We start from the raw sequence: 24718 nt of genomic DNA on the forward strand, positions 1-24718 counted from the left end.
TCGGGGAGACAACTGGTTATTCAAGCTCCACCCTTGAGACTAGTGTGGGTAAAATAGGTTGCACCACAGTACATGGGCCATTTTAGACGATGCCAGCAAGGTTCCGGACACGTGCTGGGCTTGCATCCAGCCTGGTGCATTTGTAGTCCACTCTGCCCACTTATCAAAAGAAACTGGCTGTTGCCATGAGACCAAGGGTTTAAGGTAGAAAACCGTTGTCCTAAGGAGTGGACCCTTAAGGAGACCTCAAACTGTACCAGGTGGGGCAGGGTTATCTAACTGGGAGGAAAAGTCAACAGTCCCTAGCCTAGCAACATCCCCCAACCTCTGGAGCTGCCCTGACCACAATGGCCAGGCCAGAGGCAGGCCAAGGGTGCTATCTGAGGTGGAAAAGCAATGGTGAATAGGGTAGTCAGACTAGCAGCTACGTTCCCCTCCAACCACTGGAAGCTGGACTAGAACCCAGGAAGACAATTGCATGTGCACAACCATCTGAGTTCAAAGTCCCAGCGCTAACCGCTCGTTTTCCCAACCCTGCAAGAGTGAGCAGTCCCTGCTGCACAGAGGGTGCCCCTGTTGCTTCTGGGGGCTGCCCTGAAAGTACCTTCTTTACTGACAACCCCCGGCAGAAACAGAAGTGCTTAGCAAACCTACAACAGTGTATCCAACTTCACAAGCAAGGAATCGGACCGCCCACCTCTCAACCCATGCCAGGATCTGCTCAAGCCTCAGACTAGCTTGTTGGTTCTTACTATTTCCCACCAGAGGTCACTTTTGTTTGGGAGGAAGGGGGACGTTATCTTGAAATCAGGTCCATGTGCAGAAAAAAATACCAGGTATTCTTAGACCCATGATCAGAGAGATCTCCATGATTAAGGACACAGTCTAGGGGAGCCTCTGCCAGAGATGCCCATCTGTGAACAAGATAACTGGAACATCTTCCAGACCTTGTCTCCCTCTCCTTGGGAGACTTTACTGACCCGGTATCTCCTTATTAGGACCAAGAAAGAAAAGGGAGCTTATTCAGATTAATGAGTCCCCCTGACTGTATAAAAACCACCACTCAAGACCAGAGGAGTAGAGGTTCCATTTAAACCTTCCCCCCTCAAATTTATAATCTAAAAGCAAGGTCAGCACTCGAGCTGATTTGCCACAGGTGCCTGTGATCTAGAGACTATAGAAGGATCTTTTTCTCCCTCTGCCCATTTATGTCCTAGCAACTGGAAACTAAAAACAAAAGTGGTCGCTAAGGGTGCAATTGGGGCAGAAATGAAACGCACAGCTGAGAGCGAGAGAGCTGAGAGCCAGAAAGAGGGGGGGGGGGCGGGAATCTGGAGATGCTGAGTGGATAGACCTGTGAAGGCCAAGTGGACGGCTCAACTTCAGCTCCTCCCCGCAGCAAGCAGGTGAACCTAACAGTTACTCATGTCCCGCACCTGACCCTGGGCTGCTGCAAACTCAGGCTGCGGATGGAATCCAGGGCCTTGTACAGATCTAAGCAAGCCTTCAAACACCGCCCCACCCTCACCCCTATGCCCCACCATAGCCCCATCCACGGCCCCATAAGCTTTCTTGTTTCCTCTGTCCCCCATGAGCCTTCTGATCATTGTCTCAGCCAAACCAGGGGAGAGCTACACACACACACACACACACACACACGAGGGTGGGGGTAGGGGTGCCTGGAGTCGGGAGATCCTGGGTTAGAAGAGGAGAGGTCATTTGTCCTGTTAACCTCAGCAGTAGCCATGTGGCACAAGCACCTCAGTGTACCAGCATCAAACAAAGCCTTCCCACCCCTAGCCAGAACCCCTGACCCGGCCCTCCTCTAAACAGAACCCCTGACCCTGCTCGCCTCTAGCCGGCCACCTCCACCAGATTTTCAGGCACTTTCTGCCTCCAACTCAAAAGCAAATTTGGCATCGCTTCCCTTTGTATCAGAAAACTTCGAGACTACTTTGGACTTTCCTTAAGGTACAACAGCTTAGGAACCAGTGAAGAGGGGCTGAAGGAGCTCAGCTCTTCAGAGAACCCAAGTTCCGTTCCCAGCACCCAGGTTAGGTGGCTCAAAATTGCCTGGAAGGAGCGCCGATGCCGTCAATTTAAGGCGAGTACAGAAGCGCAGATAAAGTTAAGCAAATCTTGCGTGCCCCCACACAGCCCACCTTCAGTTGCCTACCCTCAGCAATTCACAGCTCAAGGGCGGAGAACCGGGCAGAGGAAGCTAAGGACCTGCCCCAAGGCCCTTTCTTGGGTGTAGTGAGCGAGGGGTCTGCTTTTCCAAGGTTCCTGTCCCAGAACCTTGGGGTCTGGTTTGCTTAGGAGTGGTGGTTTAACCTTCTACCTTTCAGTTCAGCCTCAAGAGCGGTAAATCTATCCTTAATCCTAGCAGAGGTGGAACCGACTGGGGCTAGACTTGGTTAGGGTGTTCCCTTGCTCGGAGGGGGCCCTTGGAGAGCTAAAAGAGAGCTACTTCCGAGTCCGTCTGGCAATTTTCAGTTACGTATACTACCTTGGATAGAAGTCTTCTCAAATCCTGGACAAGATGTCCCATAAAATATAACGGGGTGTTGCTGGTCACGTAGGAACTGTTGAATGTGTCCCCTGGAGAACCGAACATCCAGGAAAGAAGACCAAGCCATAGAACCAGAAAAGTAACAGACACAAGGAAGATATCCGCTAACAGGAAGCTGGCTTGGGTATTATATAGGGTCCCTGGGTCTTCCTCATTTACCTATTGGTCCTGCTTAGAAGCCCCGCCCCCATGCCTTCCTGCCATTTCTCCTCAAAAAAAAAATGTCTTCTGTGAGCAAGACGCACCCATCTCAGGGAAACTGCCTTTCATTTTCCTTGTCTACTATGTCTCTCTAACTCTCCCTCACAGCTCTGGTGAACCCCAAGGCATCTGCTCCACTGTACTACCCTAGGAAAATAACCTGGAAGCTGCACCCTGATAACCCCTTAAAGCAGCCCTTCAAGCTGGGCTGAAGAATAGTCCTCTGTCCACTCCTCAAACTTCGGCCCCCGGCACATCTGTAGTCTGCACACCTGACTCATGGAGGCTACCTCCCTACTGGTACAATCCAAGGACAAGTAATAGAGCGCTGGGGTCCCTTGGGGACCTGTAGTTACCTCTCCGTGATGCTCCATGTTCCAGGACAGTTAGAAGAGGCAAGATAAGCCTCGCCTTCTGCTTCCTTCTTTTCTATACTGCCTCATCTTCAGAGACGTTCTCTGCTGGAGTGTTGTGCCCGGAAGTCAGCTCTTACACGGGGGGGGGGGGGGCGATGGGGTCTGGGTGGGGACTGGGAAGGACAGGATCACTCATCTCAACGCTCCCAAGGGGTCCCTCAGGTCTAGGCTACACGATTTGCTCAGTAAGAAGCTAAGATAATTTTTTTTTTTTTTTTTTTTTTTTTTTTTTTTTTTTTTTTTTACGCAGGGTCTCACTATGTCGCCCTGGCTGTCCTGGAACTCTCTCTCTAGACCAGGCTAGACTAGAACTCAGAGATCCGCCTGCCTCAGCCTCTGAACACTGGAATTAAAGATATGTGTCCCTAAGCCAAGCTCAAGATAATCTTGAGAGAGTCAGGTAAAAATAGGAAGAGGACTCTGGATTCCCAAGAAGATTTGAATTGGTGAGACTAGGTCCCTTCTCCGCATCAGTCTGTCCCAGATGTGCCCACCTGTCATGTGTCCCAAATGACAGTCCTAGGGTACCTCTCTCTCGAGTTTACCCACACTGTTCTCAGAAGAATCCGAGGACGCAGGCATGGCCACCATCCCTGTCATGTGGGTGAATAGAAGCTTGGAGAGGATCGACCCCTCGTCTAGGACACCTGCGATCACAGGTGGATCACACCTGTGTCCATGTGGACAGGTTCCAGACACTCCTCTAACACCTGCCTCCCTACAGCACAGGGGGAGCCTATTGGCCACTTCTCAGCTGAACCCCCTCACTTCCCTCTGAACTCTCTCTACCCAGCTTTTCACCCTGACCAGGACCCTGGGGCTGGAATTAAATATTTATTTATTTATTTTTCATGTATGTGAGTACACTATAGCTGTCTTCAGACACACCAGAAGAGGGCATCAGATCCCATTACAGATGGTTGTGAGCCACCATGTGGTTGCTGGGAATTGAACTCAGGACCTCTGGAAGAGCAGTCTGTGCTCTTAACCGCTGAGCCGTCTCTCCAGCCCTGGGGCTGGAATTAAAATCCTGCTTAAACCAAGACACCGTATGGTACCTGGTTTCTTGGGTGCTGTTGGACCTCAGGAGAACGTCCTTCTATAAGCCTTCTTTTTTTTTTTTTTTTTTTTTCTAAAGATTTATTTTATGTATGTGAGCACACTGTGGATGTCTTCAGACACACCACAAGAGGGCATCGGATCCCATGACAGATGGTTGTGAGCCACCATGTGGTTGCTGGGAATTGAACTCAGGACCTCTGGAAGAGCAGTCAGTGCTCTTTTTTTTTTTTTTTTTTTTTTTTAGGTTTATTTTATTTGGTTTATGTAAGTACACACTCATTGTCTTAAGTCATACCAGAAGAGGGCTTCGGATCCCATTACAGATGGTTGTGAGCCACCATGTGGTGGCTGGGAATTGAACTCAGGACCTCTGGAAGAACAACCAGTGCTCTTAACCACTGAGCCATCTCTCCAGCCTCCAGCAGTCAGTGCTCTTAACCACTGAACCATCTCTCCAGCCCCTCTAAAGCTTCTAAAAGAAGAGAGTGAAGCCTTCTACAGAGCATTCAGGATTGCTACTGGCAACATGTGGAAAAGCAGCAGGGTGTTCAGAAGAGTTCAGCTGGAGGAATGGGTGTGCATTTACTTTGTGTGTGTGTGTGTGTGTGTGTGTGTGTGTGTGTGTTCGCATGTGCACATGCATGTCTGTCTGTCTGTCAGTCTGTCTGGAGTTACTTATATTCCAGGCCTCTGTGGTGTAGAGGGAGAGTCAGTTGCCACCCCTCCTCAGGGAACAGGAGGATCAGTCCAAGACCCTAGCATGCAGCTCACTTTTCCTGTCTGCCCTGTCTGTGCTCACAGACCCACTGGACACACTGAATGAAATCACTGAATTCCACGTTTATTAGCCTGCAGCGGGACAAGGGCCTGCTAGGTCCAAGGCATGCTCACTCCCCAAAGGCTGACCGCTCCAGGCCCACGCAGGCTTCAGCTGCTCTCAGGCTCTGCAGGTAAGGTGGTGTGGTGGCCCTTTATGATGAAGGGTGACATTGGTCCCCGGTGAGAGGTGGAGGAGGAGGCAGATCTGGGGGACAAAAACATGAATGGAGGATGAGGTCTAAGATGGTAACCCCACTCCCTGCTTAACTCAGCCACCCCCATCCCAGCAGAGACCTGCAGGCACCCAGAGAAGCATGCAACACGGCTCCCACCCCCACCCCCATCCTGCTTCCTAAAAACTACCTTTTGGAGCATGTCCAGAAAGCCGGAGTCTTGGGAGGTCTTGGCCTGAGATGCCTCGGTCAGTTTTACTTGCAAAGTCACCTTTGTTGGCCCTGGGAACAGCAACGTGTGGCTCAGGACCTCCAGTCAGGGTCACGTGACCCCTCCCAGGGGGGCGACGTGTGTTCCACCTCCTTTCCAGACTCCCTTTCCTCCACCGCTGTCCCATCAACTCTCAGAACAGGGACTCAGAACCAGAGACTCTCCTCTCCTCCTCTCCCTGTTCATGTCAGGGATCTAGGCGTCCACCCTCCAGCCTCACCTGCGAGTGAGCTGCAGAGGAGGGTCAGGAGGAGGAAGAGGCACATCGAAGGCTCCATGGTGGCCGCCTCACTTCTCCAGCGCCAGTAGAGGTGTGTGAAAACAGACTCTCTTTACCCTGGCTCCTTAGCACCAGTGTTGGGGGGCACCAAGAGACCACGGCAACTGGATTTTCCAGTTTCCCCAGAGCAGTTCCCATGACCCTGGAGAGGGCCACTCACTGAATCCTGGGTAATTTGGAGGGTACCCTCCACCCCCTCTGGTTTGCTTCAGCCCTCCAGGAGAAGGTGCTTGAGAGAGAGTCAGGAACAAGGGGAGGAGGGGGACTCCTGCAGGTATCTGGGCCCCACCTAAGCCTGGGTCCTTCAGTGGTTCTTGAGGGGTTAATGATTAACTGTTCATTAGCTGTGAGCATTCCTGCCAGGGAAGGGCACTGGACTGTGGGCCCCAAGAGAGGGGTGGATGAGGCCCAGCTCCTTCTGCTGCCAAGGGATGACTTAACATCCCAGTCTCAGTGGCTTTCCAGGCAGTGATTGGAGCTTCCGTCTTTGAGATTTTATTTTTATTTTATGTGGGTGAGTGTTGTGCCTGTTTGTACGAATGAGAACCACATGGATGCAGTGCTCACAGAGGCCAGAAGAAAGCATCAGGTCCCCTGGAACGAGATTTACAGATGGTCATGAGCTACCATGCGGGTGCCGGGAATTGAACCTGCATCCTTTAGATCAATGAGAGCTCTTAACTGGGCCATCTCTCCAGCCCCAATGCCAGACGTTTTATATGAGTGTTTGAGATGAACATGGGCCCTCATGTTTTTATGGCAAACACTTTGAGCTCAATAATAATTCTTTTTGTTTTGTTTCAAGACAGGGTCTCTCTGTGTAGCCTTAGCTGTCCTGAAACTCACAGCCTGTAGACTAGGCTGGCCCAGAACTCACAGAAATCCTCCTGCCTCTGCCTCTGGAGTGCTGGGATTAAAGGGATGGACCAGCACTATTCTTAAATGGTACCTATGTGTGGTAGGCACTGACCACCACTGCCATCTGGCACACTCTTCACAGAGGCAGCTGAGCCATGAGGAAATGGGAATGCTAGCCTCTACTTCATATGAGCTGCTGTGAAGCACATACATGCCAAGCACACACATGCCAAGCATACACATGCCAAGCACACACATGCCAAGCACACACATGTCAAGCACACACATGCCAAGCAATACATGCCAAGCACATATTTGCCAAGCACATACATGCCAAGCACACACATGTCAAGCAATGCATGCCAAGCACATACACTTCAAGCACATACATGCCAAGCACATACATGTCAAGCACATACATGTCAAGACATGCATGCCAAGTGGATACATATCAAGCACACACATGCCAAGCAATACATGCCAAGCAATAAGTGCCAAGCACATGCATCCCAAACACATACATGTCAAGCACATACATGTCAAGCACATGCAACATGTGACATACTAATAGTGCTGAGCAAGCAGTCTGTTAATCCCTGCTACTCTTGCTTGGCTCTGAATTGTCATAGGAGGCGATACCTCACGATGAGAGCCAAGAGCTCGGCAGCTGACCCCGGGCACCATGATCAGCCCATCCTATCCATTTTTTATCTCATAGACTTGCCAGTTCTGAGGGAGGTGAATTTGGGGCACAGCTCTAACCCCTTACTTATACTGCCACCATTAGACTGGCCAGCAGTGCTCATGAGGTGTGGGACCAAAATGGCTGAGAGCATCTTCCTCTTTGACTGTCCCTGAATGCCTCCTTCCCAGGCTCCCATGTCTCACTCACCCTCAGTGGGACCACTTTCAACAGATGGCTTCTTGGGATCGGAGGTTTTCGTGACCCACAGAATAGTGGGAAGTGAGCGGTCCATCACAGAGTGGGACTGACACTACCTCCAGTCGCATATGGCAGGAAGGGACCCAACGTCTCTTGAGCATCTTTTTCTCACACAGAAGGAAGGCTCAGGGCACACTCATGTCTAGTGCTACCAGAGCCCTTAAGAGGCTCTTGGGGAGGGGCTGGGGATTTAGCTCAGTGGTAGAGCGCTTACCTAGGAAGCGCAAGGCCCTGGGTTCAGTCCCCAGCTCCAAAAAAAAAGAAAGAAAAAAGAAAAGAAAAGAAAAGAAAAAAAAAGAAAAGAAAAAAAAAAAAGAGGCTCTTGCGACCCAGTTTGGCATAGGAATCCCAAAAGGGAAGGGAAAAACCACAAAAGCAGGGCTGTTTAAAGCTACGGGGAGTGAAGCTCACACAGGCACAGTCAGCTGTTGGCCTCGGGATCTCTGTCTTGTGGGGACAGTTCTCTTTATCTGTGCTCTAGACGGTCCTGGGTGGGCAAAGGAAGACTTGGAAAAAAAATCCCCACAACCCTTGAGAGTCAGCTCTCTTTCCTCTCCGCTGCAGCAGCAAAGGCACAAATGCAGTGTCAGTGGGTGCTGTGGTAGTAGCATTAGCCATGATGGTTGCTGTGGTAGCAGCAGCTGACACAGAGGTGATGGCTGTGCCAGTGGGGAGATACTGACTAAGCAGACATCTTTCTTCCTTCTTTCCTTTTTTTTCCTTCCTTCCTTCCTTTCTTTCTTTCTTTCTTTCTTTCTTCCCTCCTTCCTTCTTTCCTTCCTTCTTTCAAGGATTTATTTATTTATATGAGTAGACTATCACCTTCTTCACACACCCCAGAAGAGGGCATCGGATCCCATTACAGATGGTTGTGAGCCACCATGTGGTTTTGGGGATTTGAACTCATGACCTCTGGAAGAGCAGTCAGTGCTCTTAACCGCTGAGCCGTCTCTCCAGCCCCAGACATCTTCCAAGTTATCCCGGTAGCAGCTGCAGCCATGCCTGGCATCCCGGGTGACGGGTCCCATTTCAAAACTCCCTCGACCTGTATCTCTCACAGATCCGGTACCCAGGGTGGCAGTCGCTATGGTTGCCAACGAGAGAAAGGAACAGCGGTCATTCTTACCCGCCCAGCCAGCTCCAGCTAACTTCAGAAGACAAAACAGAACAGCATGAGACAGAAAAACAAAGAAAGAGGTTCTTTGCTTAACTGTAGGTGCGTTGCCTAACAAGCCCCGGGTTTGGTTCCCAACGTGAGGCAGTGGGACAATGGGGTGACGAGGAGACACGCAATCAGAAGATACGCTTTGGAGATGGCAGGACCATCTCCATTCTGTCATGGAGGGGTCCATTAGAACCAGCATCCTTCACCCTCAAATCCCTTCTTTCACAAGTGTCAGTCAAGCTCTTTAGCCTGTGATGCTTCCCTGCTGAAGGAACAACTTTTCCTTTGCTGGATGCTGACCACCAAGGATTGATTGCCCCTCTCCCCAACTTCCTCCCTTCATAGCAGGTGAGGGTGCCCCACCTGCTCTGTGATGCCCCTCCGGCCACTCCAGAAGGGTGACGGGAACCCAGGTATTGTAGGCTTCATGGCTAAGCAGACACTGAGCCAAGTGTGGTCTCCCTGGTGCCAGGCTCTCCTGCCCTCATCAAGAAAGAACAAGCTGGGATTGTGGACCTCATCTGTTCTCACAGGAGACATGTAATACACACATAGGTTCGGCCGCCAGGGGTCAGGTGGCTGGCAACCTCTGTCACCTCTGGCAACCACAGACAAAGCCACCTATTGTGACTGTAAGACTTCATCTTGGGCCAGGCATGGTGGTACATGCTCATTACCCCAGCACACGGTAGCAGCACAAGGAAAGGCCATAGTTCAAGATCATCCTCAGCTACATAGCAAAATCAAGTTCAGTTTGGAGTACAGGACATCTTGTTTCAAAACAGAGAGAGACAGAGACACAGACGATGAAATTTAAACTTATTTTAAAAAATAAATTAAGGATAGACTGGAGAGGTTGAGAACGCTAGCTGCTCCCAAGAGGGTCAGGGTTAATTGCCAGCACCCACACGGTGACTCATAACTATCTGTAACTCCAGTTCCAGGGTTCAAACTGTATTCTGGCCTCTGCTGGAATTGCACAAAGGTGGTGCACAGACACACATGCAGGCAAAGAACCCATACGCATAAAAAACAAACAGAAACCTTAAAAGAATAATATCAAATTATTTTTAAAAATCGAGAGGCTATCAGCCTCCACCTGCCCCGGGTTCCTCTTCTCTAGACACTTGAGTCTTCTGTAAGTGTGCCGAAAAGTGGGAAGAGGGTGTTTGTTTACAAGTACTAGTAGAAGCTTATTCCAAGAAATCCTTAGCCTCCACACCACTGGCGTATCAGGCTGACAGTTCTTCCACTCCAAAGGTGTTCCAAGCTATACAGACAGACAGCGGTGTCTCCCGCCTCTTTCTGCAGCACACGTCGGCACTCTGGGGCAAGAATAGCTCCTGGAATTGCCACATCTCCCCCGAGGAGGCAAAATTGCCCCTCTCTTCAGAGAACCAATGTCTTTGGGACTAGGGACCCTAGAAGAAAGGTGGTGTAGAAGACTAGTAGAAGAGAAGGTTGTTGGACTGGAGAGATGGCTCAGAGAGTGAGAGGACTTGCTCTCCCAGAGGTCCTGGGTTCAATTCCCAGCTGGCTCACAATCATCTGTAAAGGGATCATGGGTCTGTACTCATATACATAAAATAAATAAATCTTTTAAAAAAAAAGAGAAGGTTGTCAGTTACTCTCAAGCCCAGAAGGAGTCACAGGGGAAAGCCTGTCTCTCTCAGATTTCCCATCCTAAAGGCTGTCTGTTCTACAGGCTGCCAGTCCCGAGCCACCAGTCTTCTACCAACTATGGAGGCTCATTAATCTCCCATTAATTGAGCTAATGGGTGGTTGGTCTCCTCTCCCCTTCTTTTCTCATCCAGCCCTGCCCAAGGGTGTAGGCACTTGGGACAGACTGTGAGTCCTTGTGAGTCCCAGTTGCCATAGCTCCTGCATTCCCTGGGGATCTCCTCATCCTCTCTGCTATCTGTCACCTGTATGTTGGGCACCATTCCAGATACTGGGGCTATGGACGTGAGGGAGGGACAAAGATATTGCCTCAGAGTGTTTGCAGTGTAGGAGGCCTTCAGGTAAACCAGTTTTAGGGACAGGTGGGGCTCCCCTCTCCAAGGTCTCCAGTGGAGTGGTGCTTACTTGCCTGGCTTTAGGTGGGGAGTGGGTGAAATCTCAGGTGTGGGTTCAAAATGGATATGGAGGTAATTCCCCCTTGAGTCCCACATCTGAGGCCTTTCAATGAAAATGAGAGGCAGAGCTTCTAGAGATAGGAGCTCCACATCCTATAGGAGATCCACATTCTATAAGAGCTCCACATCCTGTAAGAGCTCCATATTCTATAGGAGGTCCACATTCTATAGGAGCTCCACATCCTATAGGAGCTCCACATTCTATAGGAGGTTCACATTCTATAGGGGGCCATATTCTATAAGAGCTCCATGTCCTGTAAGAGCTCCATATTCTATAGGAGGTCCACATTCTATAGGAGGTCCACATCCTATAAGAGCTCCACATCCTATAGGAGCTCTACATTCTGTAGGAACTCCACATCCTATAGGAGGTCCGCATCCTATAGGGATCCACATTCTATAAGAGCTCCATATTCTATAGGAGGCCCACATTCTACAGGAGTCCATATTCTCTAAGAGCTCCACATGCTACAGGAGTCCACATTCTATAGGGGTCCATATTCTATAAGAGCTCTCTATATTCTACAGGGGTCCACAATCTATAGGAGTTCATATCCTATAGAAGGTCCATATTCTATAGGGTTAGGGATCCACATTCTATAGGAATCCACATTCTGTAAGAGTCCGCATTCTGAGCAGGGGTAGATGCAGCTTTGAGACTGAGGAAGATGCTGGGCTGGGATGGTAAGGGAGGGAGAGAAAGGACAAATGTCCAATAGGCTGGACATGTGTTGTCAGTCCCAGGGTCCCCTGCCTGTTTTGTCCCTGTCACTGCCTCAGCTACCCCCACAGCCTGCACTTTCATCCTGTACATCTGAAAGCACCTGTCTGTGTGTGGCGGGCCACGTGAGGGCTGCCTCCTCCATCCCTGCCCTTTCACCTGGTCCTGGGGACAGCTCCGCCCAGGGCAGAAAGTGTGACCATGTGTGAGTAAGGGGCGTGGAGCTGGCTGACGAGACACAGGAGGGTGAGTGTGCACCTCCTCCCAGAGCCCAGACCCGTCTAGCACCCTGTCCGATCCTTCTAGAACATGGACATTGGCTCAGAGCCTGCAGGTCGCCCAGTACTAGCCCTTTCTTCTACAGGTGCTGGATCAGGAGGCTGGTTGGGTACCCCACCCAGATCTTTTTCCGTGTCCCCAGATCCCACCCCTTTGGTGGAACCCAGGTACCTAGCTCTATGACATAACTGCGGTCTCCCATTATCAGGGTGCCCCTAGCGGGTGGGGCAGCTCCATTTGCTTAAGGCTTAGTCCAGAGTAACCCCAGCCCCCGTGACGTCAAATCTGACCCCTTATAAGATGAAGGGTCCCTGGCCCATGGTCCCTGAGCAGCCTACCAGCTCTGACATGGCTCAGATGACCAGTGGCCTCTATCCTATGTTTGGCTTCTTCATCTGCCTCCTCTTCCTTCCGGCTTCTTGGGAGGCAGGTAGGTAAAGGGGTCACCGTTATATGGGGAGGGGTGGTGGTGGTGGTGGTTACAAATCACAAAGGGCTTGTTTCTGTGAGTGGTCTCGATGAATGAACGAAGCAAGAGGCACAGGTGGCCATGAAGGGTCGCCCTGTGAATTCATGGCATACAGGAGAAGAGTTTCCATCCTGCTGTTTCTCTGGAGACATGGTCTGAGGGGCTATCCCTGCCCAGAACTTCCAGCTTGCATAAAGACACCATGTGGGCAGTTTGTTCTAGGGAACAGGAGAAGGATCTGGCATACACCGGCACTTCCGAAGTGTTAGGAGCTCACCGATACTTGTGGTACCACATCTCCCACCATCTCCTTAATATCCTGCAGAGGGTCAAGAAGTAAAGAGAGCATGCCCAACGTCACACAGCTGAGAGGGGCAAGCTCCTTGGGATGGGGTATGGGTGGGCTTCAGAAGGCTCTTTGCTGACCCCGTCTCCCCCCCCATCTGACTCGGCCAATTCGCCAACGGTAAGATGGGAAGGATGCTGCCAGCCAGTTCCAGCAACTCAGTGCAACCTGCCAGGTACCAGTCACGGTTCTGGGGGCTTTGCCCACACAGCTCCACCAAGGTGCTGTCCCCATCTGATAGTAAGTTAGATAAGAAAAGTGTACCATAACAGATGGCAGGGAAAGAGGTGGGCATCGCTAAGTCCGTTCACTTAGTTTAACACACGTTGCTAAGATAGCACCAGGGAGCAGAGATGCCAAACGCAGGGGCACTGTGAGGGGACCAAGGCATCTACAGGAGGGTCTCCATAGGGTAAACAGAGAAGCAGAGTTCCCACATCACGAACAGATGTGAAACCCCAAACCAGAGATGTGGTGGGGGGTAATTCTGGAAGCTTTTGAGTGCATAGCAAGTGGCATATTTTTCCAATAAGGTCCAGATAGAGGTGAAAGTAGGTGGAAGCTCTTACCCTGAGCTCAGGGTCTCCTCCCGGGGTCCCATGGAATGGTAAGGGTAGGAGCCGAGACTCAGTGCCTCTGACAGCCCTCTGCAGGGAACTCTGTTAGCATCCCGACCTAACTCTGTTAGCATCCCGACCTAATGTCCTTGCTCCTCCCCAGGGAGCTGAATCCAGTCTCAGCTCCCCTGTCTCTGAGCTTACCTGCTCCTCTATCCCTGTGTCAGCGGAGGTCGGCCAGCTGCACAAGGTCAGGCTACTGCACAAGCAGAACGGATCTATCTGCAGGGGAGAAAGCTCACCATAGTCACCTGGAGGTTCGCCTCAGGACAGAAGGCAGGGACGCAGCAGTAGTAAGGGGTGTGGTCAGGGAGGGCTCCTGGAGCATGGTGGGGGCAGCAGCGGGACACGGGGAGAAGATACAGGGCACACAGGCCCATCTGAGTGAGATGGTAACGTGAGTAGGACAGAGTATGGGGTGTGGGCCAGGGCTGGGCATGTATCTGTGTAGAGCAGGGAGAGAGAGAAAGAGATCAAGGGAGGGAGAGAAGAGGTCACCCAGGGTGGGCGAAGCCCCTGGAGCACTGTTCTGGTGTAGCTCAGCATCTGTCCACCATACCCGTTCATCTCCACATGCAGGTTGGTGCAGTGCTCTAGAGCCTGAGCAAAGCACTAAGTCACACACACAGATTAAAACGTGGCAGGGAGGGGCTGGAGAGATGGCTCAGGGGTTAAGAGCACTGACTGTTCTTCCAGAGGTCCTGAGTTCAATTCCCAGCAACCACATGGTGGCTCACAACCATCTGTAATGGGATCCAATGCTTTCTTCTCTGTGTCTGAAGGCAGCTACAGTGTACTTATACATGATAAATAAATAAATCTTTAAAAAAAAAAACGTGGCAGGGAACCTCAGGCAGGGAATGTGGGAACAGCAGCCAGGGTATAGCTACAGGAGAACAGTTCTTGCCACGTGTGCTCAAAGCTCCAGCACCACGGTGGTGCACACCTGTGGTCCTAACACCAGGGAAGTAGTTGCAGGAGGATCAAAAGTTCAAGGCCACCTTGGTTTACATAGCAACTTCAGGTCTATCCTGGGCTCTGTGAGAACCAATAAATCAATTCAATAATAGTAATAATAATAATAGTAATAATAATAATAATAGTAATAGTAATATAGTAATAATAAAAGGCAATTGACATCTATCCCAGACTTGGTGGCCAGCCATCTTCCTTCTGCTTGTTCTTCTTGGGACATCCCTTAGTTAACACAGGAGACGTTGCTTGTGGGTCTTCCAGCCTTTGGGAGCCACAGATATATTTTTTAAAATTTTTTTATTAATTTTTATTTATATGAGTACAGTGTAGCTGTTTTGAGATGCACCAGAAGAGGGCATCAGATCCCATGGTTGTGAGCCACCATGTGGTTGCTGGGATTTGAACTCAGGACCTCTGGAAGAGCAGTCAGTGCTCTTAACCGCTGAACCACCTCTCCAGCCCCACAGATACATTTGTTGTTTGTTTTTTTTTTTTCTTTTCCTTTTTTCCCCCCTCTTAATGCATGCAGTAGAAGGCAGTGGGCATTCTAAAGTCTTTTTCAACCATCTCAAATTACTGTTTCTTCTGACGATTCGGTGCTTATGAAGCTGTTCTGAGGAAGCTGCTGTTTGTTCTGAGCTTCCAAGCACTGAGGTGGTTTGATTGGGTTAAAGCTTGGACCCCTCGGGTTGGGGATTTAGCTCAGTGGTAGAGCGCTTGCCTAGGAAGCGCAAGGCCCTGGGTTCGGCCCCCAGCTCCGAAAAAAAAACGAACCAAAAAAAAAAAAAAAAAAAAAAAAAAAGGACCCCTCGATTCTGCGAGGCCAGTGGAATTCACCACGCTCCACCATGGGCCGCTTGCGGTCTCTGTGGAGCTCTATCATATGGGAAGCATGGTGTGTAAGGGAAACCTGGCTGTGGCAGTTAGCTAGACTCTCAATTTTCTCCTCACCTATAAAAATGTAAGGTTCTGGGGTTGGGGATTTAGCTCAGTGGTAGAACGCTTGCCTAGGAAGCGCAAGGCCCTGGGTTCGGTCCCCAGCTCCAAAAAAAAGAACCAAAAAAAAAAAAAAAAAAAAAAAGTAAGGTTCTAACCCCCACATCATGGGCTTGCGAGAAAGATTAAATGGACAAATACATAAACAACATACTTGAGACGCCGCAGCAGTGCCCTTCCCTCCCCAAGAGACCAGGCTAGCCCATATGCTCTGACTCCTGCTCTGACTCCACCTCTCAGTTGCTGGGTGTCCCTGAGATTCCCTAACCACTCTGAACCTTGTGTCCTTGAGTATAAAGCTGGGAGAACAGCAGTCTTCAACCTCAAGAGGTTCTTGCCCCGAATACATGAGGCTTGCGGGAAGTGCTCAACGAAAGTTAGCATCGCTTTTGCTGAGGGCTGGTCCCTTTCTCTGGAAGATTCTAGTTTCATTTTTTTTTTAAATTTATTTTATGTATATAAATACACCGGAGCTGTACTCAGACTCACCAGAAGAGGGCACCAGATCCCCACTACGGATGGTTGTGAGCCACCACGTGGTTTCTGGAATTGAACTCAGGACCTCTGGAAGAGCAGTCGGTGCTCTTAACCACTGAGCCACCTCTCCAGCCCAGGATTCTAGTTTCAGAGATGGAAAAATGCAAGAGACTCACAGCTTCTAAGAGCCTGGTGAGGTCCGGAAGCCCAATCATGAAAGAATGTTTTTCTGGGGGCTGGAGAAATGGCTTGGGAGTTAAAAGCAGTTAAAAGACTGCCCTTCCGGGGTTGGGGATTTAGCTCAGTGGTAGAGCGCTTGCCTAGGAAGCGCAAGGCCCTGGGTTCGATCCCCAGCTCCGAAAAAAAAAAAAAGACTGCTCTTCCAGAGGTCCTGAGTTCAATTCCCAGCAACCACATGGTGGCTCACAACCATCTGTAATGGGATTTGATGCCCTCTTCTGGTGGGTCTGAAGGGAGCAACAGTGTACTAAAAAGAAAGAAAGTGGGGTTGAGGATTTAGCTCAGCGGTAGAGCGCTTGCAAGCGCAAGGCCCTGGATTCGGTCCCCAGCTCTGAAAAAAAAGAAAAAAGAAAGAAAGAAAGGGGAAAGGGGGTTGTGTTAGAGCGCTTGCCTAGCAAATGCAAGGAAAAAAGGAAGAAAGAAAGAAAAAGAAAGAAAATGTCTCTATGAAGAAATCAAATGCCTGGCTTACTGTGTTAGCTTTCTGGAGCTATAACAAAATACCAGAGATGATTTAACTCTGAAGATGAAAGTTTTGTTTGAGGTCATAGTTTTTTATGATTGTACCCAGGACAATTGGCCCTGGTACAGCCCATCTAGATAGGAATGTAGGGACGGGCAAAGCCATTCACTGATTGATCAAGTATAGAGCAGAGAAAGGAGCTGGCATCCTAACGGTCCTTTCAAGGGTATGCCCCAGTAATCCAACTTCCACCCACTAAAGGTTCCATCACCTCCCGGCAGTGCCAAGTTGGGGACTGAGCATTTAACTCCTTTGGGGGCAGTCTAGAGCTGCACTCCGGCACCCTGACAATGGTGCTCTTAACCACTGAGAGGAAACGGCTGTCAAGTGAAGAGCAGAATGGAGCGACAAAGAGCTTCCCCCTGGCCCCTGTAAACTCAGTTCCCTCTAGTCTCAAGCTCTTGTCTGCTCTTCCATTGGTTCACTCTAGGACTGATTTCCCAGCCCCGTTCTCATCAATGGAAAGTTGGGTGGGTCTCAGTGTCCCATGGCTGGGAATGGGTCCAGATTCTGGGTGCCACCTTGAGCAGACCAGTGCTGACGGTCTTAGGTACAGTCTTCTGTGGGTATTGCTTAGACTCCTGCAGTCCTCCCATTGGTTGATGCACTGTCAATCAAAACCATCTTTACTCTCACCTTCCAATCACCTTTCACCTGCTTGTGTGCCTGTCAACAATGACTTCCCTCTACACCTATCCAACTAGAAATTTTTCAGAGCCTGGCTCGACTGGTATTCTGTTGTTGAGCGTTCCTTTAGGGTTTATAAACTCACAGACTAGAACTCCCTTTACTGGGAAGAACTGAGAGGGATTGACTCCATATCAGAACCGTTTGTCTTTCTGTAACATCCCAGGTCTGACCCAAAAGTAACACGATGTGAGAAACCGAGACAAATCCTGGCGGAACTTCTCAAACAGAGAGGTTGTAAGAAGATAAGAAGGAAGAGGGTTGGGGGGAAAAATGGGAAATCTCTATCCTGGTGATTGAGTTTGGTCTAAGTGGAGGAAAGTGGATACAATAGTTCAGCCTGTGACATCTACCCCACTGCATACCCTTCTTGGTAGACATGTCTGGGAAGAGATGAGGGTGATTTCTTTTGATGGAAAAGGGTCTCTCCTTGCAGGTCCTGACAGCGGTGAGCTGGATTGTGGGAGGGGTTCTGTTTAGGGACAGGGTGTGAAGGAAAACGCCCTTATCAGTCGATAGATATGGAACTTAATTCAACAAAAGAAAAAAAAAACCTGGATAGGGACAGAGGATGTGTTTCTGAATCTGGTCTGAAGAATGAGAGCCGAGAGATTTCTGGGGAATAAAGACTTGTCTTCTGTGGAAGTTCTGTGGTTCTAGATGACTCTAGACCTTAACTTCTTAGAAGCAGGAAAGATGCCAGAAGGCTGAGAGGAAATTTGGGGAATGGACGTGGGGAGGAGGAGAGAGGCTACACTTTTTGCTGAAGATGCAGTTTAAGTAGACGTCCAGCAGCTGGAGGGGAGAATGCGGTTGAGCAGGGTGATATTTTAAGGAGCCTTCCTGAGGAGACAGCTGTGCATCCAGGAATGCCTAGTCCAGAGGCAGGCAAGAGGTTAGGGAAGTTTCTTATCTCTCTCTCTCTCTCCCCCCACAGGTGCTAACACATTTCAAGAACTTCAAAAGACTGGCGAACCTTCAATATTCGATCATTTACTCCCTCTTACTCCAGGTCTTACTCGCAGAGCTCTTTCTGACCACAAAAACTCAGGGCAGCATCCTCCAGATCTCCCCAAGTCTACAGCAACCCAGAAGCCTAAAAGACAGTGCAATACGGTCCGCCTTGTCAAACCAGTGCACAAACCTATAGACGACGCCAAAGCCGCAGACTACGGAAACACCACTGTTGGTCATGAACCATTTCCCGCTTCAGAGAAGAACCTCAGCAGCCAAGGAAAACATCCGATGGCCCGGAACGAACGCTCAGCTGATGACCATGGATCCACTAACTCAGAGAAGAGATCAGATGGAGGACATTCGACCTCAGCACCCATGAGAAAAATATCCTGTAAGCCTGTAACGAGGACATCAGGTACACCAGTGAGTTCCACGGAGACCAGCACCAAATTAAGGACAACCTCACAGAAGCCCGAAACTTCTTCCCATGACTCAGATCTCATTAGAAAAAGCACTTCTTTGCCAGTGAAGTCCACGGAAGTCTCAAGGACCTCATACAGGACTCCAAGATCACTAGGAGCTGAACGCCACACAATTCCATTTACCTCAGACAAGTCTATCCAGTTGACTATAGAACACACCAAAGAGGCCACAAGATCCCAGTCAACGCCCACTAAATATGAAAGAGAGACCAGGTCAGCTAGTGAGCGTATCTCGAGAGCCCACGTGCCTCCTGTAGAAAACCATACCCCATCAGCTGGTGAAACTACGACACAGGTCTCAGCAAAGTCCACAAAACACACAGAAGAGGCCACCACATCAACCACCGAGAAAGCCACAAAAGCCCCAGAGAGACCCACAGTAAACTTGAACACCACAGGATTGGTCAAGGCCATGGAAAACACGTCTACTGCTCCCTCTCCTCACCTCCATAAAACCGAGACCGCACACCAAGGGATCACTGGCTCTTTGACATCCAGAATGGACCTGAGACCCATCACGTCAGAAGCTCACCACCTCCAGCAGAACACCCACAGCTTACCTGGAGGCCTCCACTCTGTTCAAGAGAGGGAGGGAAGTAATTCTTTCCCTGCGTGGGCTATAGTTGTTGTGATCCTCATGGCTGTGATTATTCTGCTGATTTTCCTTGGTCTGATCTTTTTGGTAAGGGCAGTGGGGATTTGGGGGACGAGGGGCAGGAAGGGCCAGGGAGACACAAGAGATGAGGTTCGAAGAGTGATTAAGAGACAGAAAATGAGGGCTGGAGAGATGGCTCAGTGGTTAAGAGCACTGACTGCTCTTCCAGAGGTCCTGAGTTCAAATCCCAGCAACCACATGGTGGTTCACAACCATCTGTAATGAGATCTGGTGCCCTCTTCTGGTGTGTCTGCAGACAGCTACAGTGTACTTACATATAGTAAATAAATAAATCTTTAAAAAAAAAGAGAGAGAGAGAGAGAGAAAATGAGCTGGGGTGGAATGTGGGTCTGAGAGAGAAATTTTGGGAGTTGGTAATAGTTTTGGGCATAAAGGTAGGAATATAAGGACAAAGTGACCAGGGCAGAAGTAGGCTGTAGATGGAATCTGGGACTCTGTATTTGACCCAGGTTTGGAACATGGACCAAAGCTTGGATAGAATCTTCAAAAAGAAGACGAACAAAGGCGCAGGATTAGGGAGAAAAGCCCTGAGGGTGGTTGAGGAAATTGAACCAGGGGCAGTGGTCTTACTCCTCTGTCTGTCCCCTCAGGTCTCCTGTGCATCACGAGCACGACACCAACTGACGCAGAACTCAGAGGATGCAGAGCCCGAGGACAAAGGGGGCCGCAATTCCTACCCAGTCTACCTGATGGAGCAACAGAATTTGAATCTAAACCAGATCTCTTCCCCACCATGACCGCAAGACCAGCATCCCTAGATCTTCCAGGCTTTGCCCCTTTCCTGGAAGATGAACTCCAAGTTCCTGGACTTAGAAAAGGCAGCAAAAAATGACAGACAAAAGCTGTACCTCCCCCATCGGCCATGTTCTCAACTGACTAGCTGAAGAAGAAGGCTTGTAAGGGCGATAGACGAACATTCGGAGAAGAGAGAAAGAAGAATAACGCAAGTGCTCTCTGTAGAAAAGTGGTGGAAGAATAGCATTGACGGACAGCAGGGGCGGGGCCAGTACAGGAGAGGGCGTGGCTTAGTGAAGTAATCAGCACCTCAACATTCCAAGAGAGACAGGAGTGAAGGCAGGTGCCCAAGTTTTTTTTTTTTTTGGTTCTTTTTTTTTTTTTTTTTTTTTTTTGGTGCCCAAGTTTAAAAACCGATTTATAGCCATTCTAACCACCCGCACCTAAGATGCACACACTTCTGTTTGTTTTTTTTCTTTTTTTTTTTCTTTTTTTTTGGAGCTGGGGACCGAACCCAGGGCCTTGTGCTTGCTAGGCAAGTGCTCTACCACTGAGCTAAATTCCCAACCCCCAAATTATATCCCTACGTGCTTTAATGCTTTTTTTTTTTTTTTTGGTTCTTTTTTTTTCCAGAGCTGGGGACCGAACCCAGGGCCTTGCGCTTCCTAGGCAAGCGCTCTACCACTGAGCTAAATCCCCAGCCCCGCACACACTTCTGAATTCCTGAGATACTAGATATGTTTAAAATGTTTTTAGTTTTTAAAAAGGACCCCCAAATAAAGGAATATGGAAGTAGTTTCTTCTCTACTCTCTCCACTGCCTAGAGAGAGAGAGAGAGAGAGAGAGAGAGAGAGAGAGAGGTATCGAACCCCTACCCTGCAAAAGATTACAAACTCTTCCACACATACCCCACCCCCACCCCTTCCCTCTTCATCATTGAGTCCCTTGGATTTTCTGGATGTTTATGGTGGCTTTTCTGTTTGTGGGTGGCCACACACAGGAGTTTATGTTTGCCTGTCGTTTCATCCACTAAACCTTATCTCCAGCCTTCCCTGATGGTGAGTCTATTAAACACTTAGCACTTTTGCTGGGTGCTGGCTTCACCTTGCAGGAGTCACCGTCATCACCCATTCCGTCCCCTCTCCTCACTCTCCACCACGCTCTGATTTCCCTTCTCTCGGGCACTTCATCTCGGTGTGCTTGGAAGATTTTCTTTCCAATTTATCCCTGTTCCTTTTATGGGGTACTGAAGGCAGGGAGCGGGGAAGGAAGTGGGAAGAGGACGGGCGCCCTCTGCTGGGCTTCAGTAATAAAGCATGATGCATTTCTAAAGTGTGGACCATGTGAACTCTCAGGGAATTGACTCTGTGTCCCTGGCTCTGTGGTCTTATGGGTGACCCTGGACAGAAGAGGCTAAAGGGCAGGACTGGAGTTCTTTGAAGGGCCATAGAAGGGGGCTGGAGAGGTGGCTCAGCGATTAAGAGACCCGACTGCTCTTCCAGAGGTCCTGAGTTCAATTCCCAGCAACCACATGGTGGCTCACAACCATCTGTAAGGGGATCTGATGCCCTCTTCTGGTGTGTCTGAAGACAGCTACAGTGATATAATATATAATAAATGAATAAAAAAGGGGGGCATAGAAAGCAGAGGCAGAAATAGTATTGTTTCTGAAATGTCCATTTCTGGGTTTAGGCAAGAGCTCACTTCAGTTCATTTGTGCATGGGGCCAAAATGAGGAGGGTGGGGAACTCGGGATTGATAAGAAAAGTGTGTGTGTGTGTGTGTGTGTGTGTGTGTGTGTGTGTGTGTGTGTGTGTGTGTGTGTATTCGCGCACGCTGCTCGGGTCTGTTTGCACACATGCAGTTGCCCACAGAGGCCAGTAGAGGGCGACAGATCCTTCCAATGCGGGAGTTACAGGTGGTCCTGAGCTACTCAGTACGGGTGTTGGAACCCAAACTCAGGTCTCTAAAGAGCAGTGCATGCAGTGCATGCTCTTAACGGGTGAGCCATCTCTCCAGCTCCACATGCTGCATTGTTAAACATCCGTTCCACACACACACACACACACACACACACACACACACACACACACACACACACACGGGACACCATTCCCACCTGAGACACACAAATGCAGGAATGCTAGAAGACTTCCATAAGAGTCACCACAGGTAGTGCTGTGCACTGTGAATAACCTGGATAATTAAATCAGTATTTATAAGCAGCCGTGTCTCTCTGTTAAGATACCAAAACTGTGAGTCCCACAGAACCTCACCTATCACCCAAAGAGACTTGATGTCCACTGACCCTGGAGAAAGGTGCCTGAGAAGGCATTCCAGTGTACCACAGGCCTTCCGGCCAGACTCCGACCTTAACCAGGCGGCAGAGTCACGGGTCATTATTTGCTGCTTTTTCTCTCCCCGTTCCAAGATATTAGGGAGCCCCTCAAGGTCAGTAATCCCTGCCCTGACATAGATGATCATGAATTATCTGGGTTGCTTTGGGCCAGAAGGTCTCTCTGGGTCACCCATCAGGGGGATAGGCTGTACTGAGGGTGGGATAGAAGCTGGGCTTCAGAAAAGAGGTATCTCAGAGGCCAGAGTTAGGTCCCTGGTGACGTCCATGCCAGTTAGGGACTTCTGGGAGAAAAGGAGAAGGGTGTGTGCTTTTCGGTTGTCTGGGCCTGTGTGACTCAGCATAGCTGTCTACATTGAGTACCTGGGAAGGATGGATGCTGAAGGCCTTACCCCACCCCACCCTGAATTCCTCCAACTAGGCAACAACAACAAAAGAGTAATAATAACAACAATAACCTTTCCTCTAGAGTCTAGCCATTCGTCTGAGTGCAGCTCCCCTGTGAACCCCTGTCTCTCTTCACTAATTATTACCCTGAAACCCACAGGGAAGTCCTCTAATGAGCTCAGGGCTGGGGCCACTTGAAGCGCAGGTACTTGAGAAGCAGGTCTGGAGGGCATGTACTGCCTTTCTGCATGCCTGTGTCCTTGTGCCTCCTGGAGGAGGTCACTGCGGGAACTTGGATTGCTCAAGACCCAGAGCGCAGGTCCTGGAGCCTAGGCTGGTCATTAAACGGCAGCTCTTCCTTCTCCTGAGGCTCTACCTGGTGGGTAGATCTTGGATTTCTTTTTGGAGCAGAGCTGGGTCTGGACTCCCTTCTCCCTGCTTGAGATCTGCTAGGTCGGTTTCTGCCTGATCACAGATGGGACAGCCTGGCTTTCTCTCCCACAACCAGCCAAAGGCGGAAAACCACCCATTCTCAGGGCTGCGCTCCCATGGATACTGGTCAACCACACTAGGGATTCCTCCTTCCCTAAACCTCTGAACCTCTGAGTTTCTATCTACAGGGCCTTCGTAAATGCACCCGTGGTCACCTTGTTCGCTGCCATGGTGTCCTTGCCTTCCGCATCCTCCGGGATAATGTCAGCACATGCCCGCCGGCTATGCTTCCACTACACTCTGTGAGACCACAAAAACTTCCCTTTCAACCGCATCCTCCACCAGAATGTCTGTGCCAATGAGGGTCTCAGTGCACTTCTTGGAGCCACCAAAGTCTCCAAAAGAGCCACGGGGTCCCCAGCACTCCAGATGTTGCCAATTTCTCTCTGCAGCATCTCCATCCACTCTGCCTTCCAGTTCAGGCTCCGAGGCCACTTAGAGACCCTGGACAATGGTGATGACCTCCGCAGAAACTAGAGCACATGATAGGGCCACCAGTGCTTCTGTTACCGCGACTCCCGGAAGAGACTCCACGCATGATTTCAACAGCTCCTAAAATACCCTTGGCGTGGGTGTAGCCCTGTGGCAGCATCACCAACCTCATCCTCAGATCAGAAGGTGCAGACAGTCCTTCCTGTTGGGGTTTAAATCTCGGCCCGCATCCAGGCAGAACACACCAAGCCAATATGGTTCCACATGGAGAGGTTTAATGAGAGAAGAAGAGTAGAGGAGGGGAGGAACAAAGACTGGTCACAGGCATGTGGGGGGTGGGGAGGAGTGGATGGGGAGAGAAGGGACAGGGACAAAGAGGGCAGAGAGCAGAGAAGAATAAAAGCAAGAGAGAGAGGAGGGGCCAAGCAGCTGTCAGGTACAGCTGGCTGTTGCCAGGCAACTGTGGGGCGGAGCTTACCTGGCTATTGCCAGGTACCCATGGGGGTGGAGCTTAGACAGAATACCAACACTTCCACTAACTGAATACCTTTCCCAAAGACAGCAATGGTTCCCCGTATAATAGGGCCAGGCAGTATCAATAAGCACACTGTATGTAGTCAGGGCTCTCTAGAGTCACAGAAGACATGGGATATCTCTCTATATGTTAAGGGAATCTCTTGGAATGGCTTACAGTTTGCAGTCCAACTAACCCAACAATGAGAAGCTGGGAATGGGAAGACCTAGAATCTAGTCGTTGCTCAGTCCCACGAGGCTGGGTGTTTCAGCTGGTCTTCTGGAGAAGTAGGTTCCAACAGACGTGCTGGCAAGTAAGTGCAAGCAGGTTAAGAACAAATCCTTCCTTTTTCCATTGTCCTGCTGTAGACTCCAGCAGAAGGTGTAGCCCAGATTGAAAGTGTGTACCACCAGGCCAGGACCTAAGCTGTTCTTTACTTAGAATTTGCTCTGTCCATGTTGG

The 24718-nt window shown here is 49.9% G+C and overlaps 2 protein-coding genes across 2 annotated transcripts; one reads left to right on the forward strand and one right to left on the reverse strand.

Annotated features, from left to right (window-relative positions):
• Positions 1-5085: 5085 nt before the first annotated feature.
• On the reverse strand, positions 5086-5811 carry Sfta2 (surfactant associated 2). The gene is made up of 3 exons (NM_001166020.1): positions 5735-5811; positions 5434-5525; positions 5086-5275 (listed from the first exon to the last, which is right to left on the reverse strand). Exons 1-3 carry the CDS (start codon positions 5790-5792, stop codon positions 5189-5191), a joined length of 237 nt encoding a protein of 78 aa, NP_001159492.1. The 5' UTR covers positions 5793-5811; the 3' UTR covers positions 5086-5188.
• A 6405-nt stretch (positions 5812-12216) lies between these two features.
• Mucl3 (mucin like 3) lies at positions 12217-20131 on the forward strand. The gene is made up of 3 exons (NM_001003965.1): positions 12217-12325; positions 18163-19346; positions 19931-20131. The coding sequence occupies exons 1-3, from the start codon at positions 12244-12246 to the stop codon at positions 20075-20077; spliced, it is 1413 nt and encodes a 470-aa protein (NP_001003965.1). The 5' UTR covers positions 12217-12243; the 3' UTR covers positions 20078-20131.
• The last annotated feature ends 4587 nt before the right edge of the window (positions 20132-24718 follow it).

This window comes from Rattus norvegicus, chromosome 20 (assembly GCF_021556685.1).
Source record: "Rattus norvegicus strain SHRSP/BbbUtx chromosome 20, alternate assembly SHRSP_T2T, whole genome shotgun sequence".
Lineage (NCBI taxonomy): Eukaryota > Metazoa > Chordata > Mammalia > Rodentia > Muridae > Rattus > Rattus norvegicus.

Excerpts from the sequence above, each read along its gene's own strand:
- Sfta2 (NM_001166020.1), bottom strand. The coding sequence starts at position 5,792 with ATGGAGCCTTCGATGTGCCTCTTCCTCCTCCTGACCCTCCTCTGCAGC. Across the intron at positions 5,526-5,734 it reads CCTCTGCAGCTCACTCGCAG|GGCCAACAAAGGTGACTTTG; the intron begins GTGAGGCTGGAG and ends TGCTGTTCCCAG. Across the intron at positions 5,276-5,433 it reads TTCTGGACATGCTCCAAAAG|ATCTGCCTCCTCCTCCACCT; the intron begins GTAGTTTTTAGG and ends TTTGTCCCCCAG.
- Mucl3 (NM_001003965.1), top strand. The coding sequence starts at position 12,244 with ATGGCTCAGATGACCAGTGGCCTCTATCCTATGTTTGGCTTCTTCATC. Across the intron at positions 12,326-18,162 it reads TCCGGCTTCTTGGGAGGCAG|GTGCTAACACATTTCAAGAA; the intron begins GTAGGTAAAGGG and ends CTCCCCCCACAG. Across the intron at positions 19,347-19,930 it reads TCCTTGGTCTGATCTTTTTG|GTCTCCTGTGCATCACGAGC; the intron begins GTAAGGGCAGTG and ends CTGTCCCCTCAG.